A 14,025-nucleotide genomic window follows, 5' to 3' on the forward strand; every position below is an offset into this window, starting at 1 on the left:
CACTCCTACTACTTCTGCCCGGTGATTTCATTATTTCAGTGTTAACATCTTATATTCCAAAACAAGTTATCAGGAATATCATCAGTTTGTTATTGTGGAAGAGAATGACATAACACATTTTCCATGAAGAGTCAAAAGTGGGCTAAGACTTTAAAAGAGACCAACTACAAAACCAACCAGAGAGCTGAGTTATAATTGGCCTACCAAAAAGAGATTAGAATGGTGAGGGGAAGGCAGAGAAGTAGCTACAAGCACAGAGCAGGTAAAGGATGAGGTTTGAAGGTCTATACTCAGGACCTGGACAGAACTGACACAACAACTAACCAACTGTAGTGAAAGAGAGAGAGAAAGAGAGAGGGACCCACCAACACACAAGAAAATGGCAGAAGGCATAATTACCACGCTCATGAGTGATGACTGAGGAAGGGAAGAAAGTGCAGTAAACCAAAATGAGGAAAGGAAAGGAAAACGGGGGAGAAAGAAAGAGAGAAAGAAAGTAAGAAACAAAGAAAGAAACAAAAGATTACATATAGGGAAAAGAGCTGTAAAATTCCTATTTTTGATGTTTGGTCAACGTGAAAAAAGTGACAGAAAACCTACACAGCTGACTAAAGCCCAGTAAGAGTCTGATAATATTTTCTTAATGGTTATATCTTTTGAGAAGAAAATTAAAAAACACAAGACCTTGTGCTTATTTTTAATGATTGTGGACATGAATCCACAGGAACCTGTTTGTTAAAAAGCTGGTTAGAAACAATACTTTGTATTTACAAGATAATAATGAGGTAATTGTGGTAGAAAAATAATATCACCTGTGTAAGTACTATGACATGTCATAGCAGGTGCAGTAATGTTTATTGCAAGAATTTGCAAGGATATAAAAAACAACTAAAATAGGATATAATGCAATTCAGTACAAGAACAACCAATGCTGTTTCTGAAAAAATTCAAGACAACATCATAAACTTTGAAAAGGAAATATATATTGTTTTGTATTGCATTATATTCTCAGGTGTTCCTACTATTTTCCTCTCCACTAATGTATAAATATTTATGCTGTAATCATCTACCTGTATTGAATACTAAGCCAGTATTAACAATGATGCAGAAAAGATCTGTAGCGACAAATATGACTTTTTTTTTTTTTTAAAAACATGAAAATAATAAAAAATATATAGTAATCTACTCTACAATATGTAAGACTCTATAGAGACTTCCCAGGACTTAGCGTGAAACTTCTAAGGAGCCAATGAATAATGGTAATACCTTTTCTAGGTCATTGGGTTCTTATTTTGTCAGGTCCATCTTTTGATTCTTAAATGTGAAGGAACATCAGTTCTCTCTTTGTGATTTGATGAAAATGAAACAACTTTACTTGTCTAACAAGGGCATTGTTTGGATATAGAACATTCTAAACATGTTTAATTGACTTGGGTCAATTTAACATTTCCGAGCTATTATTTTGAAGGAACAGCACAGGAAGCATTTTAAAAATCCAGGGATTACCCTCAGCTCAATTTTTAAGATGTTATGTTTTATTCACCAAGGTTACATGTGCATGAGTATCCTGATAATGATCTGGTTTTCTGCATGTGAACACCATATCCCAGTTTTGAGAAACCTGGATATGCTATGGAGCACTCCCATGGAAACCAGGATATTAGGGCCTGTGAACACCTTATCCAGGTTTATGATCATTCTCTGCAATGCTCACAGGTGAGTCATCAAGTTAGTAACTCAAGTTACTAAGTAGTTAGTCAGTAAAACAAAATGATGTAATGATGATCAAAACACGAAAATGAAGAAAGAAAGTCTGACTTGAGTAATGCACATCATCAATTGCATTGTTTCTCATTTTCTATTACCAGTGATCAGATGGAGATATCCAGCAGTGGTGAGGGCAGAAGAGTTCAGACAGCCAGAAACTAAACTGTGGTCGCTGCAACAGTTGATGTGACTCAGTTGGTACAGAAATGAGTGGCGGAGATAATGGGAAATCAAGACACAACTGCAAGCAGAGGATCATGTATCATGTGTACAGGGATATGAATAACCTGGTTTCTCATGCTCCATGTAACAGATTCAAAACCAGGATACAGTACTAAGGTGCATGTAAAAGTACTCAATGTAACTCAATGTGACACGTGTAGCACATGTGGAATTCTGACACTTTGAGTTATTCAGTGAGATTGTATTAGAAAATAAAACCAGAGAACTCAATTTCTCACAGAGATTATAACGCATATCTCTAATTATACAATAGTTACTAGTCTAGGCAGTGAAAAATATTGTATAATGACTTCTGTGGCTCTGGATTCACTTAAAGGTGCAGTGTGTAGAATTTAGTGGCATCTAGTGGAATGGACTTGGCAAAAATGGAATATTCATAAGTATGTTTTCATTAGTGTATAATTCCATGAAAATTCCATGTTTTCGTTACCTTAGAATGAACCTTTTATATGTACATAGAGAGTGGGTCCCCTTCCATGGAGCCCGCCATGTTGCAGCCCCGTGAGAGTTTTGCAGCCACCATAGGTTCTCCTACACGCTTGGAAGGGGAGGGTGAGGGGAGGGGTATTCAGTTGGCTGCAATCTGCAACTTCACTGTTAGGTGCCACTAAATCTTACACACTGGTCCTTTAAGTAATTTCCGTTTAGACTTAGAAACTACAAGTTTAAAGTTGTATTGGAGTTCGAAAGATGTCAGCCTCACAGGGAGGGAAATCTAAAACAGGGTGCCATTGTCTTTCAAAATGATGCACATGACTGTTCTAAAATGACTTAGTACATGCAAGTATACATTCAGGTATCACTTGTGATTTGTGACTCCAGGAAATAAAGAGTTAAAGTATAACCATTATGTGGGATGAAACTGGAGTATAAAATGAAGTCAGGACTGTTATATAACTATATATAGGTTTGGGGTTTTTTGTAACAAAAATGACTGGAACCAGTAAATTCTAGATCATTGATGCACCTATTATAACATGATAACAAATACACATATTTACCTTTATGTACAATTATTACCTCAAAATTACCCAATAAATACAATTTTATTACTGCATTTGAAGGTCTAAATCAGTTTAAAAATATAAGATTGTTAAAGGGTTGCCTACATGAACATAACTGATGTAAATTTTGAAAAGTATAAGTAAGCACGCAAAAATATGACTGAATAATTGTGACAAATAATAAGCAACAGGCAAATCAAAAGCACAGACACTTGTACATAATGAAATCAAACATGATGCATGTTAATGACAGGTTATACTGCATTACCACTTGACTCAATGTTCAACAAAATGCTCAACCCAAGTGATAAATGGGATAAAGCAAAATACGGAATGATGATTGACAAGGACAAAAAGAACCTCCATGTATAAAGAATAACAAGATCTACATGTGACGCTAAAGTGTATATTTCTACTGGCGGACCTACTTTAATGATCACTTTCTACAAGGTTATCAGTGCTGGAGACCACTCCAGAACATGCAGATTTACAGCATGGGTTCAGTATTTTCATGCAATGATATTTTGAATTGGAGGAAAAAGGTTTTCCTTTAGCTATCTTAGAATCGACTTTTTAGCATTGTCACTGGATCCTTTGGTTTTTCATGGGGAGATTTAAAGTGAAATGAAAAATGTAAAAATTCAATCCAGTGTATCAGTGTTAATTATTCATTTATTTGTTGTTACACGCTAAAATATAACCTCATCGAGATTTAATAACTCATCTCGGGTGGTTACATAAATGTATCCGATCAGATGTGATTTGGGGTGACTAGCTGACCTCGTCCATCATATAAAACCACATTTAAAGGTAAAGTCAGCGATTCTGGAGAAAGATTGTTCAGTACACTTTTTGTTAAATTCAGCAAATATCTCCTCACGGTCCGCTAGCTGTCCGTTCTGTGTGTTCGCTGATACACAGCTCTGGCTCTGTAAATGGGCATGAAAACATGATGGCTCGGGGCCACACAAAACTACTCCAGCCAATCAGCAACAGGGGGCGTTCGTACTTGTGCACAGGACAGAATGGAGTCATCAGAGCATTCGTCTGTGTGAAGACATGACAGTCTCCTGTCTCCAGCACCCACTGAATTGTGGTGGAGGGCTGGTGAATTGGAGAGAGAGAGACTGTGGCCAATTCACATAGAAGGCGTTTTCTCACGTTACATATACGCTTCCATTTTATTAAATGTATTGATCCACACTGAATCAAAGACAGTATCACGGAGATCTCCTGCGTTTTTTGAGCTCCGAGTTTGTTTCTGTCACGTTTAGCGAAACATAATCTGAGCAGGCAGCTGTTTAAATCACACAAATATCTTGTTGTATATATGTTTTGAACTCATTACCATATCAATGAATTAATGAATACAAACACTGTTGATTTCCTCCCATGGAGCTGACATGCAAACTATTTTGGTTCAGTAAATTTCTGCTGACAGTCAGCCTGGTGAAGGCAGTTTGTCTGGCTACTGTCCTCTCAACTCTCCAGGAGCTGCAGCTGACAATCGGCTGCGTCTGTGGACAGAGATGCTGAACGCAGGTCGAGTGAGAAGTGGGGAGAGTGTGAGTGGACTGTTTGCTCACATAACACATTTTTTTTCCCCACCAGTGATAATGTGTGAGAGGAACAGAAGTAACTCTACAGCTGATGGATTGCTCTGGATTCCGCCATGTTTCTCTTTTGGTCGTCGCCTTGGCAATATGCGTCCATGAAGGAGCTTCTGAAGGAGCAGGAAGGGAGGGGTGTATTTGTTTGGGTGTTTAGTTCAAATATCAACAATCTTTCTCAAGAATGACTGACTCTACCTTCAACCATTAGCTTGTGCGTAGCTAACAGAGTAATATAGTAGGAGGTTTGTGTTTGGATTTCCGCTGGCAAAATAGTCCCCTACAGCTCTGTACTGTGCTGTATTTGCTAAGCCACACCCACCTTTTAGTGATCCAATCACATCTGTCAGATTTCATCTTAATCACCCTTATAACTTAACCCCTCCAATATATTCAGTTTGACTGAGAAATATGCCACATGACTGAAGATGCTCTTTTTCTGTTTCACTGTGATTAAAATGTAACATCCTAAGGTAATTAAAGTGTCCTTTAAGAATTTCATCTGCACCTGGTGAAGAAAAGGTTTTCATCAGTATACTATATGCCTTCAGTAAATGTCCAGGTTAGGCCTGGCCTTCTCACAGTAAATTCAAATGTACTTAATTTTTAAGTTTAAGGGTGAGAGCAACTACACCAAAAGACAGGCTCAGTAAACTCTCCTTTCTACTGCTATTACCATTAATTAAAAATAAATCAATATTGTTGTTTAAAGTTGAAACATAGTGAAGCTTACCTGATCCCTCCTCTGTCACCATTCCCAGTCCTTCTGCTTTGTTCTGCCTCTCAAATGCATTTAGATCCAGAACACTGAAACAAAGCATTTAGTTGAAATTAAAATTCAGTAAATCTGTTTAGAAGTTTATGTTCCTTTTTCAATTATTTTTTTTACAGTCAACACTTTTTATCTAAAAAAAAAAACACTTGCGCCGACTGTTCTTGGAGTGAGCCTCTCCAAAGCACCTGCACTAACAACCCATAAACCACCCAGTTGCAGGATTAAAGGGGCACTCCACATATTTTACAAATAAAGTTCAGTTTACTCTGTTGATGTCATTAGGCTTATCTCGGCTCAGTCTGTTTTTCAACAGGGGGCATGGAGGTTGTTAAGACGTGAGCATTTACCTGACAGGGAGGGTCAAACAAAATAATGTTTAATAATAAATGTTCCTTTATGGGAAATGTAGGATCCAGTGTTGGTGGAACATGTCCCTTAAGAACGAAAATATCTCAGCCTCTGTTGCTTCAACTTCAACCATTCGTTTTTAATCTGTCTCTCGTGAGTCCCCAGACGTTACTGAAGTACTAGAGCACATATTTAATATTTTGCATTTGTTTCAGTTCTGAGGCAGGGAGCATTCAAACCTGCATGACTGCATCAGACCAGCCAGGCTCTGAAAGAAGCCCACATCCTTCTTGTCTTTTAGATAATCCAGCATTTTCTGTCAAAGACACAGAGAAAGGCCACAGAAGGTGGTTATACGTTGACTGAATTCACCTTTGAAACAAGCGCAGACCTCAAACTCTCCAACAGAGTCTTAACAAACACTATACATCTCACAGGAACACTGGATTGGATCATTGCACATATTGTCCAGGTGTTCGTGTTATTGTATCCATGTCTCTTATGTGATTTGTTATCAGAGTGTAGATACATGTGGCATAAACATAACCTTGTACAAACAAAACGTCACTGTCAAAATTATATCTAAATGTAATATATAGCCTAGCCAATACAAATACAAACAGTATCAATAATAAAATAACACAACTGACCATATGAATGACAAAAAAAGCCTGTGAGTGAAACTATATTTTCAGTAGTAAGTACACAGTGATACCTGCTGTACAGTAGAGTTTCCTCCATTGAGAATAGCTATGCCCAGCTTCAGAGTAGAGGCCACCATGGGACCCATCTCACCTGGTGAAAAGAAACCACACACAGAAAACATCTGACCATGGAGGCTTTACAGTCTGCTAATTCTGCTTCCTCCCCTCCTCACTCCTCTGGCCTTTGACCTGGAAACTGATTGCGGTCCATTCGCTCGTGGATGTTCCAATCCCTTAAATGTGTCTTGCAGGAGACGAGGAACAAGGAGAGAGGAACCACAGGTGTATCCTGTGATGAAGATTTTTACCGGACGGCAAACCCTTTCAGTCAGGATATTTATTGATTGGTCAGCTTTACTGCAATATTATTAATATTGCATGATTGAAATACTGTAGATTAGACAAACTACCTGAGGAAACAGAAATGACAGCACCAACAGTAACTTCAAGTTCAAACTATGAAATTCCATCTAGTACTGTTAGCAACACCTTCACATGTCACTGGAATGGTGTACACATTTCAAACTTTTACCATTACATTGAGAAACCACTTTAAGACATGTATTTGTCACATAAAACTCTTCCATTTAGTGCTCTTACAATTTAAATCATTCTCTAATATATAAAATCTGTCATTAAGGCTTAAAAGATCCAAGAGAAATCACTGAGGACTTGAACCTACCTTTGCTAGCACTGATGGTTTGAAGCACCATCTCAGCAGCCCCACGATCATGCAATCGAGCCTGCTGATACAACAGCTTCTGCTTCTCCATCTCCTTTTCCTATTTATTTGCACAAAGGCATATGTTTAACAGGCAGTAGCATATCCATCTATAGGCCAGATTAACCATGGAGACTGACAGACACACAGAGTGACTGATCACCTACTTCAAAACTCTTCACTTCCTCTCCATCTTCATCCTCTTCATCATGACAACTCTGAGGGAAGGAGGGGTGATAAAAAAGAAAGAGACATATAGAGGGCAAGGGATGATATGTTTCAAAGGCACAAATTAACACTGTCAATATGATCATTCTCTGACAAATCAGCAAATTAATTTCTAGATGATGAAAAGGTTTTTAGTCTTGGTGCAGTTACCTTAGCCATTATGTCAGCATAGGCCATGTAGAGATTATCCTCATCCAGTTTACTGCAACAGAAAATGCACACTGTTAAAAATTAGCATTTGATTACATAATTTATGGTGCATTAAGTGTTATTTTTATATATTATATATTTTATATTAGCATTGACTCAGTTATGTAAGAGATCTACTGGCACTGCTGATCCCACAAGCTAAATGTATACTACACCCGCCCAGTGTTAACAAGGGGCTGGCAAAAGGAAGGTGAACATCTTGCAAGTCAGACAGAGCAAGATATGTTTCTGAGGACTTGGCAGACCAAACCAGAGATACACCACTAGTGAATAATGGCCTTAGATTTGACCGCTGGTCAGAGAGAGGACTCCTTGCTCACGTCACAATAACATGATGAATAAAATTATTTTGCAACAACTAAGAATACAAAAACCTAAGACCCAACTGTATCAACTCGCTAAGCAACTCCATAGTAACATTAATATGTTGGATATTCATATATTTCTGGCTGCTTGCAGGTAGCTGCTACATTTTGTCATTAATGTGTGTTGGTTTTTAGAGCCCACATGAACTCCACATTCCCTTTATTAATAAAAAGTATGTTTTGGAAATCCATTGAGACAAATATGATGAGGGTCACATGACTGACTACTCAACTTTGAGCAAGCATGATCCCCATATGACAGATGACAGAAGCTTACAGGTGCCTTCGTTGGCCATGTGAGCTTAATCATATTTGTCTCAGCAGTGCCTCTCCCATAGCCATGTCTCTCATAGGAAACATTTCTCCTCCTTTGGTTTTCACTGTTGCTTATTTGTCCTCCTGGTTGCCTTATACAGTGATATATTGGTAGGATAGTAATCTTTGACCTCCAGATATAATATTCCTTATATACTATTGCTTTATATAACTGAAACTTATGGCAGAACCTTGTATTTCTTATGTTGTATCATGTTTATATGTAAATAGAACCCACCACTTCTCTGTGAGGGCTGTTCTACTGAAAAGCTGAATGAGCTGATGCAGTGGATCGATGTGTTTCACCCCCTCCTCTTCCTCAGATGGCTCCTGTTCACCTGGTTTCTGAAATAAACACACATTCACCATCCGAGAAGACTCTGAGATGCACTGAAAAGCATTTGTTTTTAACAGAAATTTGGTTTCATATTCAGCCTTAAAATCTAATTTTTATTCCAAGTAGAAGAGGTTCTGCAATTGGGTCAAAATGATCCTACGTGTTTTAAATTTATATTGAAATTAACCTACAGCGAGATCTTCTATCAGTTTATCTTCAAAGTAGTGTTCCTCTGCCTCAATCCAGGACTTCTCATAGCCCTGGAGGAACAAGTTGACAGCTCGGTGCCTAGTTTGGGGGAGATAAGATATTAACTTAACAATCATATTTCATACATATTTTTATATTTTCTGCAGATACTATACATGTGCATTGGTTCGTGTGTGTGTTCGCACAGAACTTACCTGGGTAAGTTATAGAGTGGGGCCATCCTGAAGCAAGCGACCACTGCTCTCTTTCTCTGCTTGGACAGGAGTTTGTGCCACACAGCCTTCTTACTGCGCTGAGGATGCTCAACCTGAAGACACAATTCAGCACAGAAGCCTTTCAGCCGATGAATCTCACCCTCTGGAGGCCAAAATGCCTGCCCCTCTAGGACAACTAGTTTCAGCAGTGCGTATGTAATCGTCATTGTTTTCACAGACATGGTTAAAGTCTGTATTTTTAGATAAGAGGCAACTTCAATGATGGCCAATCCCATCAGCTCTTTCAAGAGGAAAGTGTGGGACAAAACACAACTATACAGTACATCAGTCCATATTATGAGTATACAGGAACAAAAATATGGATGGATAGTTCCCATTGCTTGTAGCTAAATAACTGAAACACAATGTTGCAAATGTCTCCCTGTGTAATCTGTAATTCTCCTAAAAACAACACACACACACCTGGTCTAGGTGGAAGAGGACATGAGCGATGTCCAGGACTCTCTCTACAGTCTTCTCTGGGTCAGAGGTGTCTTCATAGTGGTTAGGGAGGTCTCTGTACAGAGCCATCTGCCACCGAATAGCTGGGTCCTCTAGCTGTAGAAGACACATATTTTAATGTACAGTACTTCAACAAGTCTTGCATCTTACCTTTCTAGTACTTCTCTGAGCATGCATGTCAAATATTTTAAGGTAACTGTCGTTCTTAACTAGACTAAGAACCGCTAGCTGGAAATCTTCCATTTAAGACTGTCCACTACAAAACATGAAACTTTACCAAGTCTTACTGAAAAACTGAAAATTCACTTCTCTCTAGTAATTCTCTGTGTTGGACTCAGTCATGTTGAGTTTATCTTAAATGTATGCTTTTCTTGAGAATTTAGAAATAATAACAGGATAGGCCTTTTAATATCAAACGTGGATGTAGAGTGGGGGGATATTGTGAAAATGATGCTGCTATTTGTTTTGTCCAGTGAAAGCAGGAGCAGGAGTATCCTTTTCAATACCAACACAATCCTACTGAAAGCTGGGTCTGACTTTATAAACATGCCTGACTTATAGTACCAAGTTAATAACTAGTGAAAAGTATTCTTACCTTCCCCTGTAAGTGCAGATTGTTCCTGATGATCTCTCGAACTTCATCCTCTGTATCTTTCTGTTGACAAAGTAAATGCACCATCCATTAAGACAACAAGGTAACTCTTCAGACTACAGGTCCTGAATGTCATGAAATACTGGTAATTGCAACAAACAAACAAACAAACAAAAAAGCATTTTATACCCATTCTTTGCATTTGCACATGATGATACAACATAAATTGTCATTTTCACAAATAATTATACAGACCTGTTAAATGTGAGAATGTTCTATAAAGTTTTCTAGAGTTGTATAAAATGATCACATACAGTATGTCTTTTTTTTTATAATACACTAGACAACAAGTGTTGTTCTTCCTACCTGGTTGAAGCGGTTCTTAGCCAGTGCAATGAGCTCTTGTTCTCCGGGGGCACACATGTTGAGTCCTACAGGCAGCAGGCGCTTCAGAGTAGCGACAATCAGACTAGTCTGCATCGAGTATCGATCTCCCTTCCTCTTCATCTTCTTCCTCTCCTGGTCTGAAACTATTCCCTGAAGCAAAGTTCAAACATCAGAGGACAATAAATGCACACAAGCACATTTTTATGATGTAAGGTTAATGTTAGGTCTCTTTGGCAGCACCATATGGCGCTAAGTGGTAATTGCAGTTGTGTTTTTGGACCTCACTCAACCCCACTCCAAACAGTGTCGCTGTTACAGTGCAGAGAGCCCAGTATCTGTATATGTATCTGTATTCATCGAGGCAGCAAAATAATTTGTATTTGTATTCCAATAAAAGCGGAAGTAGGAGTAACAATCCTGTTTTTGTTTTTATTACATTTCTAAGTGTTAAAATAGGTGTTCTTCAATAAACTATTTTGCAAAGCAGGGTCTTGAATCATGATCTCCCAGACCATGGATGACTGCACTGACCACTCAGCCAAACCTTAACTCTGCCAGACACAAAGACCTGCAGCTACTTACACATCTATAACACAGAGTGGAGCAGAGGAGAGAGATGGAGACAGCAATGTAATCTTGCTAGGCTTCACACCTAGTCGCTGTGTGACATCATACTAGCACAAGCGAATAGAAGAGCAAGTCTAGGTCCGCCTACCCTCTCTGGCAGATCAACCACTGGGTGATGGAAAATGCATCACTAACTGCACTGCTCGTGAACACGTGGCGGGAAAGTCGCCACCAACACTGTAATATATTGTAATAATACTGTACTGTACTGTAATAATCATAATACTGCAAATGCAAGAGCTGTCATCAGCGGGCCATAGGCTCAATCACCACTGTGTTACCTCATTCGGCATTAGACAGTGACTTAACAGACATTTATTTAAATTAAAATCTTTGAGATTATAACTTTAATTTATGACAATTAAACCTTAAATTCTTTAAACCCCCTTCAATCCATGTCTCCATACCTTTGACATCTTACACTTGGTGTCAGTGATGAGGAAAGACATGTTGTTGATTTCATTCTGGACCACAAAGTTCTGCTCTTCTCTCTTGAAGTTCTGCAGAAAGATGACAACATGGTACCATCCATCACTTCTGTCTGATGATCTGATGTGTTTCAGACTGTTGATCTGAATCAAGGTCATATTGTAAAAACACTGAGCTGGTTCAGTGACAAATTAAAAGATAATGAGCATGTTTAGTTGAAACTTCTTACTGTACATTTTGAAGATATAGCATCCCATATGTAATTTGCATTTATCTGAGTGAGACGCAATATTAGATTTCATTCTGCCAGGTAGCTTAGTTTATTCATCCCATCTCACAGAAATCCTATACAGGTGAATGCTACCACTGCAGTACAGTACTCATGATGTCAGTATGAGTGAAAGGGGGAATCAACTATATGGACCAGAAAACCAACACAATGATGCTGAAAGCTTAACAGAGTTGCACATTGGACTGTTGGATTACAATGGGATCAGCAGAACTATCAACCCTTCATAGGGAGTGATGAGATGAAGTATCATTAGCAAAAATACGCTCCCATCTCTTCCTCTTAGTGTGACCTTTTTAATCAGCAGCAACTTTTTTGTGGGTTTTTTTTGCAAATTGTCTTACATGAGATTTGGCCCAGAAGATGAAAACCTCAGCCACCATTCGGAACAGCTCCTCCGCTTCTGGGTTGGACTCTTTCAGCCATCTGGCCCTGTTAATATATCAGATAGTGGCACTTCTTAAGCATTAGAAGGTATATAATAGGGTTACATGCATATTATTGTACCTGGTCACACTGAATGAGATTTATGTGATATGTGTTGTTTCAGGAAAAAATGTAAAGCACTGTACCTGTTGTAGTCGACAAAGCGTATGAGGAGGGGGTAGAAGGCATACAGGTCTCTGACTAATATGGTGAACTGGTCCATGATGAGAAGCTCTGTCTCTGACATCTCACCCCTCCCCTCTGCCTTGCTGTGTTCCTCATCCATCAGCACAACTGCTGCTTTCTACACAAAAAAAATGAAAAAAATCAAAGCATAAAATCAAGTATAGTAGGTACATGATCAATATTATATAAAATGTAAAATCTGCTATTGGATTTAAGGGGACAAATAATTATGTCAAAGTAGAAGTTTTAACGCAGTTTCAAAATGATAAAACCTATAGCCTAAGTTGAAGTCTTGTATGAGTATGACTTTAAACAGGCAATTACTTATGCTCCTGTAAGATAAATCAGTGTTTTTTAACAGGCCTAATGTTAAAACTACAAGATATTATGAGTGTGTGAAGGTTGAAGGGAAACTGGGGTTGGAGTCATAGGCCCCTACCAGATGCCTTTGATGCCTATGATGACAAATTGGCAGTTTATTAAAAGGCAGTATGTCATGCTCCATTTAATTGGAAGCTGTGGGAAAATGACTGAAATATTTTGTTTCAGGAGCTTATACAAAAGATTGCACGAATCTTACATACTTACTGTCAAGTTGTTTACATGTTGAGTGCAGGGCCCATACACTATTTTTCTCTTGTGTTCTGAAATGGCTAATCTGATATAGAAATGTGCAACAAATTACTCACTTTTTTCAGTTTCTCCATCAGAGGCAGGAAATGGGTCTTGAGCAGCTGGGCTTTTGCCTTGCTAATGATTGGCTGAGAGAAGACTTTGGAAGAGGGACAGAGATGGTGTTATATAGGTAATCACATCTTATTTAGCTTCATGCAGTGGTTAGTTTGATGCAGATGAGAAAGTGTGTGTGTGTGTGTGTGTGTGTGTGTGTGTGTCTTGGAGTCTAGTGGCGTGCTGCATGTAGTCTCATACCCTACCTTTACCATGCACACACCCACAGAATTCCTGCCATCAATGTTGTCCATGCAAATATGTGCAAATATATGCTTGTCTTTAAACATATTTTTTTTTGCAATTCAACCTAAACATGAAGCATGAACATGTTTAAAGTAGAGATAATATGCAAGACAGAGAGAGTGTGACACATACAAATTTAAGAAAGACAAGTTTCTAAGTCTGGTCAAACTATTATTAATTATTTTTAAAGCACATTTCATACAAGTTAGCTTAGTGTGTTTAAAATGAGGAGACATGAAAGAGACACACACACACACACACACGGTCAAACACACACACAAACACATACACACAGAGTGTGTTGTCTTGTTTACCAGCCAGTCTTTTCATCCAGGCCCCCTCATCTATACCCAGGTTATTGTAGATGATCTTTAGGATGTTTCCCAGCAGAGTGTTCATATGTTCAGAGGTCACAGAGGTGCAGCAGCTGTCTGCTCTGTCTGGGTTGCTCTCTGGTCCATGTTCCCACCAGTGAGACATGTAGCTGCACAACATTGGCAACACCACCTGCAGGAAAAGCAAAAATACATACTAAAGAGTTTGACAGCACACCCATACACA

General features: G+C 38.6%; 1 protein-coding gene across 10 annotated transcripts in view; it reads right to left on the reverse strand.

The window, feature by feature from the left end:
* ryr2a (ryanodine receptor 2a (cardiac)) overlaps positions 1–14,025 on the reverse strand; it is a 189,612-nt gene that overhangs the window by 40,006 nt on the left and 135,581 nt on the right. For 7 of the 10 annotated variants that reach the window (XM_067577425.1, XM_067577418.1, XM_067577423.1 and 4 more), the window contains exons 72-89: positions 13,779–13,971; positions 13,179–13,261; positions 12,450–12,607; positions 12,222–12,309; positions 11,567–11,659; positions 10,512–10,682; positions 10,149–10,208; positions 9,515–9,649; positions 9,032–9,144; positions 8,819–8,915; positions 8,529–8,635; positions 7,551–7,602; positions 7,340–7,390; positions 7,134–7,233; positions 6,463–6,542; positions 5,987–6,063; positions 5,358–5,431; positions 400–417 (exon numbers count right to left, since the gene is read on the reverse strand). In XM_067577425.1, coding sequence (XP_067433526.1) covers positions 400–417; positions 5,358–5,431; positions 5,987–6,063; positions 6,463–6,542; positions 7,134–7,233; positions 7,340–7,390; positions 7,551–7,602; positions 8,529–8,635; positions 8,819–8,915; positions 9,032–9,144; positions 9,515–9,649; positions 10,149–10,208; positions 10,512–10,682; positions 11,567–11,659; positions 12,222–12,309; positions 12,450–12,607; positions 13,179–13,261; positions 13,779–13,971 — 1,750 coding nt within the window. The remainder of the gene's footprint in view (positions 1–399; positions 418–5,357; positions 5,432–5,986; positions 6,064–6,462; positions 6,543–7,133; positions 7,234–7,339; positions 7,391–7,550; positions 7,603–8,528; positions 8,636–8,818; positions 8,916–9,031; positions 9,145–9,514; positions 9,650–10,148; positions 10,209–10,511; positions 10,683–11,566; positions 11,660–12,221; positions 12,310–12,449; positions 12,608–13,178; positions 13,262–13,778; positions 13,972–14,025) is intronic. The other 3 variants (XM_067577426.1, XM_067577424.1, XM_067577422.1) reach the window with 1 other exon arrangement.

Source organism: Thunnus thynnus, chromosome 20 (genome assembly GCF_963924715.1).
Source record: "Thunnus thynnus chromosome 20, fThuThy2.1, whole genome shotgun sequence".
Lineage (NCBI taxonomy): Eukaryota > Metazoa > Chordata > Actinopteri > Scombriformes > Scombridae > Thunnus > Thunnus thynnus.